We start from the raw sequence: 4,200 nt of genomic DNA on the forward strand, positions 1-4,200 counted from the left end.
CAACAGAATTCCACATTTAACTTTAAAAGCCTTAAATAGCTCTCATATATCCAAGATTTTGTTCATGTCATTCCTCCTGGTTCTGGAATGCTGTTCCCTCACTTCTCCCTTGGCGAACTCTGGCTCATTCTTTAAGGCCCTGCTCCAATGACACCTCCTTTAGGAGGTGTTTCTTGATTTCTACCAGAAAACAAACTCAGAATCAACCACTCTTTTTTCTGTATCCCCTAGCACATTGTTACCACTTCTCCATCAGTGTGGTGGCATATTAAAAGAGCTGGTCTATCTTCCCACTGAATGTAGGCTCCTCGAGGGCAGGGACTAGGCCCCAGTGACCTCCCCCCAGCACCAAGCACAGGGCCTGCATCAGGGGAAATGGACAATGATTATTCCCTGAAAGGATTCTTCAAGCACTGATGACAGGCAACTAACACGGGAGCCATGAAGCGGAGTAACAATTCGTCAATGATTTCCGGGGCTCAATGCCTAGAACAGGCTTCAAGGCTGGCTTTGTGGTACCTGGGCACCTGTGGATTTTGTGTCCTAGAATTTTCCAGGACAGTCCCAATTTCACGTATTTTGTCTTTCTGCACTGATAAGCCAACCAACAGAAATTTCAACATTATATATAAACACTGTATCTGCCTCTTACACTGAAAATAGCCCCAAATCTTGTATTATTCAAGATTCTTTATATTCTCAATATTATTCAAGAATAATATTATTCTTATATTATTCATTATTCAAACCTTGATTTTTCTGGTTTACATAATACAGTGGTTGACTACATGGCAAAACTAGAGAAGTTGGCTAGTGTTTCACAAGTACCTCAGTGCAACCTCCTCAAAGCCCTGCTATCTTTTGCAGGCGGGAGCGGGGCTTCCTTCTAGCCCTACCAGCAGGGGTTACATAGTCAGGGCCAGAGTTGCATCCTTCTAAGGCTTGAATTATAAGCCGCAATGTCAGAGATTTTAGTCTTAATCAACTTAGGGAGAAGACAGTGAAAGTGAATGATCACTTACTAACTGAGCTCCTAATTTTTACCAGGCACTGTGTTAAGCAGTTTACATAGGTTTTCTCACTTAATCCTCCCAACAGCTCCATCAGGTAGGTTATCTAGCCCTTTCTTTCCTCCCATCTCTCCTTCCTCTCATTCATCCTCTCTTCGTTTCCATCCCTTCATCAATAACTATTTACTATATTCCAAGCATTGTTCTAGGGGCTGCGGCTAGAGTTAAGAGCAAGAACATATAGAGTTCTGCCCTCAGGAATTTTCATTCTAATAGGAGGAGGCTGATGATAAACATGCAAACAAATAAACAGATAAGAAAATCACAGACGGGCGGTGGGAAGTGGGGGGACAAATTAGGAGTTTGGGATTCATAGATACACACCACATAAAATAGATAACCAACAAGGACCTACTGTATAGCACAGGGAACTCTACTCAATATTTTGTAATAAGCTATAAGGGAAAAGAATCTAAAAAAGAATAGAAACACATATATATGTATAACTGAATCATTCTGCTGTACACCTGAAACTAATACAACATTGTAAATCAACTCTACTTCAATAAAAAAAACCCAAAAAAGAAAATCATAGCAATCTATTAGTTCTATAAAGGAAATAATGATGATATGAAAGAATGTGAACTCTTGGTGGTGAGGTAGTGGTCTTTAGATGGAGATCTCTGGCTAGAGAAGGCTTATCTGGGAAAGTGTCATTTGAACTTAGATCTAAAGGCAATTATACAAAGATCAAAGAAAAGAGTTGTCTAGGAAGAGGGAACAGCAATTGCAAAGGTCCTGAGTCATAACAAAGTCTGTTTAAGGAACAGCAAGAAATTCAGGGTGCTATCTGTGGGCTAGTGAACCAGGGAAGAGAGCAGGAGGTAAGTCAGAGACATAAGCAGGGACCAAAAGAAGCAGAGCTATGAAGTCAGTAAGTAGTTTAGATGCTATTCTGAGTGCAAAGAGAAACCATATAAGATTATAAGCAGGAGATCCATCCATCCATCCATCCGTGCATTCAATCATTCAGAAAATACTTTCTTGAGGAGCCACTGAAATTGGCCTTGTTCTCCTAGGTTCTGGGGATACAGTGGTAAAGAAGACAGTTTTTATCCTCATTTAACTTATATTTTACTCAGATAAACAAACAAATACATAATAACATACCAGATAGGGATAAGTGATATGAAGAAAACCAAAGCAATGTAGGAAGATAAAGAATGCTGGTGGTGGGGTGGCTATTTTAGATAGAGCGATCTACAACTTCCACTCAGAGCAGGTGACATTGAGCTGAGACGTTGATAAAGTGAGGGAGTGAGACATCAAAGTCCTAGGGGAAACATGTTCCAGAAGAGGGATCTGCAGGTGAAAAGGTCCTGGGGTAGAAATAGTTTGGTGTATCTAAGGAATAGCAAGAAGGCCAATGTGGTGAGAGAGGAGAGGGTAAGAGAGGTAGTCAAGGAGCAAATCATATAAGCCACTGTAATATGGCTGTGGTTGAAATGAGCTGGGGAGTGACATGATTGGATTTATGCTTTAGAGGATCACTGTGCCTGCGAGGAGGAGAGTACAATATAAGAGGGCAAGAGTGTGAAAGCAGGTCCAGGCAAGAGATGGTCCATGGTGGTGTAGACATGGGCAGAAGGCAGAAATGGAAGCAAGTAGAGGGATTCAGAACATAGTTTGATGATAGAACCAAGAGCTTGCTGATGGATTAGTTGCAAAGAATGACGGGGAGACAGGAATAGAGCATGACTCCTAGATTTTTGGCCTGAGCAACCAGGCTATTTACCAAGACAAGGAAGATTGGTGATGGATCGATTGATAGGAGAGCAGACCAGGCTTTATGAAGTTAAGCAGATTGTCCAATTTCATGCATCTTGTAAGAAGTAGAGCTAAGATTCAAATCCAAGTTTGCCCCAACTGTGTCTCTGTATAATTCCAGGAGATTAATCACTTTACCCAAACCTGAAATTATAACCTAGCAAATGGTCCTAGAATACCTGTGGCTAGAGTTTGAAGCAAACTTAGGGAGAAGACAGTGAAAGTGAATGATCACTTACTAACTGAGCTCAGCTCACGTATATGACCATCCCAAGCCAGCAAGCTCTAAATTAGAAACACAGTGCCCCTTCCCCCCTGGCCTGTGGGGATTCGATTTCTCACCTGGGGCCTGGCTGGTGAGCTCACCATCATAGACAGGGTGGCAGGTGCTCCCTGCCAGGCTCTTCTCAGGACTGGGGTTTGCTGGGCTCCTCCTGCTATGTTGAGAATGTCCAACAGTGGGATCTTCAGAGGTGGCACACAATCTTCTTTGGGCCATCAAGTGCCTCTGGGAAGGAAGGGTCTGGGCTCCTTTTCTTTCCATCTTTTTCCTGGGCTCCTCTGGAGTAAGCCCCATGCTTTTCTGCTCTTCTAGATGAAAGGCCCTGCTTCCACAACTGGCAGGGATAAAGACTGATGACATCTTACTTTTCTGAGATAAAACCTCCCAGTTCCAGAGTTTGTTTCTGAAGCTGTTGTTCACCATTACTTTCTTCTTACTGGTTATCTCAGCATTTGACTGATTCACATCTAACAGCAGAGAAGCCTTCTGTGAATTTACTGAAGAACCAGAAGAATTCCCAGGAGGTTCCAGGGAATTAGAACATTTCTGAGTCTCCCTCTTCTGAGCCAACTTCACTTTCTGGGGTTTAAGAGTCTGGGAGTCACCACTGGCACAATTGGGTAGGGGCTCATTGTGGTTGGAAGAGGGGTGTTTCCCACTGGCCAAAGTCTTTGTGGACTGTCTGCTTCCAGTGTCACCCTTTTGAGAAACACCTTCTGGGAATTTAACAGGTCCTGGAAGAGATGGCGCATCAAGCTTTTGAAATTTGGCTCGAATTTCCTTGAAGTTTCTTAACACTTCCTAGAGCATAAAAGAAAAGCGTAATGTCTTGTTACTCTAGGAAGAAAGCAGCATGATTAGCTGACTTCACTGTGCCTGCTAAGAGGCTGTAGGTGCTGATGTAATGCCATCACTTATCTATTGAGTCATACCAGCCAGTAATGCTATTGTCTATGTGAGGCAGAGTGAAAACAATTGTGTGCTCTCTGAAACACTTCGGGTATGTTTAATTTCTTCACAACATATAAAGAACGCTTGTAAAAGAGATAGTACCAACAATTACTGATAAATCCCTTGATA

At 42.4% G+C, this 4,200-nt stretch overlaps 1 protein-coding gene across 1 annotated transcript in view; it reads right to left on the reverse strand.

Moving 5' to 3' along the window:
* The window catches only part of FYB2 (FYN binding protein 2), an 87,919-nt gene extending 83,989 nt beyond the window's left edge, over window positions 1-3,930 (reverse strand). Inside the window, 1 exon segment of the mRNA XM_024756222.1 lies at window positions 3,180-3,930. Within this exon segment, the coding sequence (XP_024611990.1) occupies window positions 3,180-3,930 (751 nt within the window).
* Window positions 3,931-4,200: the final 270 nt, after the last annotated feature.

This window comes from Neophocaena asiaeorientalis, unplaced genomic scaffold, assembly GCF_003031525.2.
Source record: "Neophocaena asiaeorientalis asiaeorientalis breed wild unplaced genomic scaffold, Neophocaena_asiaeorientalis_V1.1 scaffold205, whole genome shotgun sequence".
Classification (NCBI taxonomy): Eukaryota; Metazoa; Chordata; class Mammalia; order Artiodactyla; family Phocoenidae; genus Neophocaena; species Neophocaena asiaeorientalis.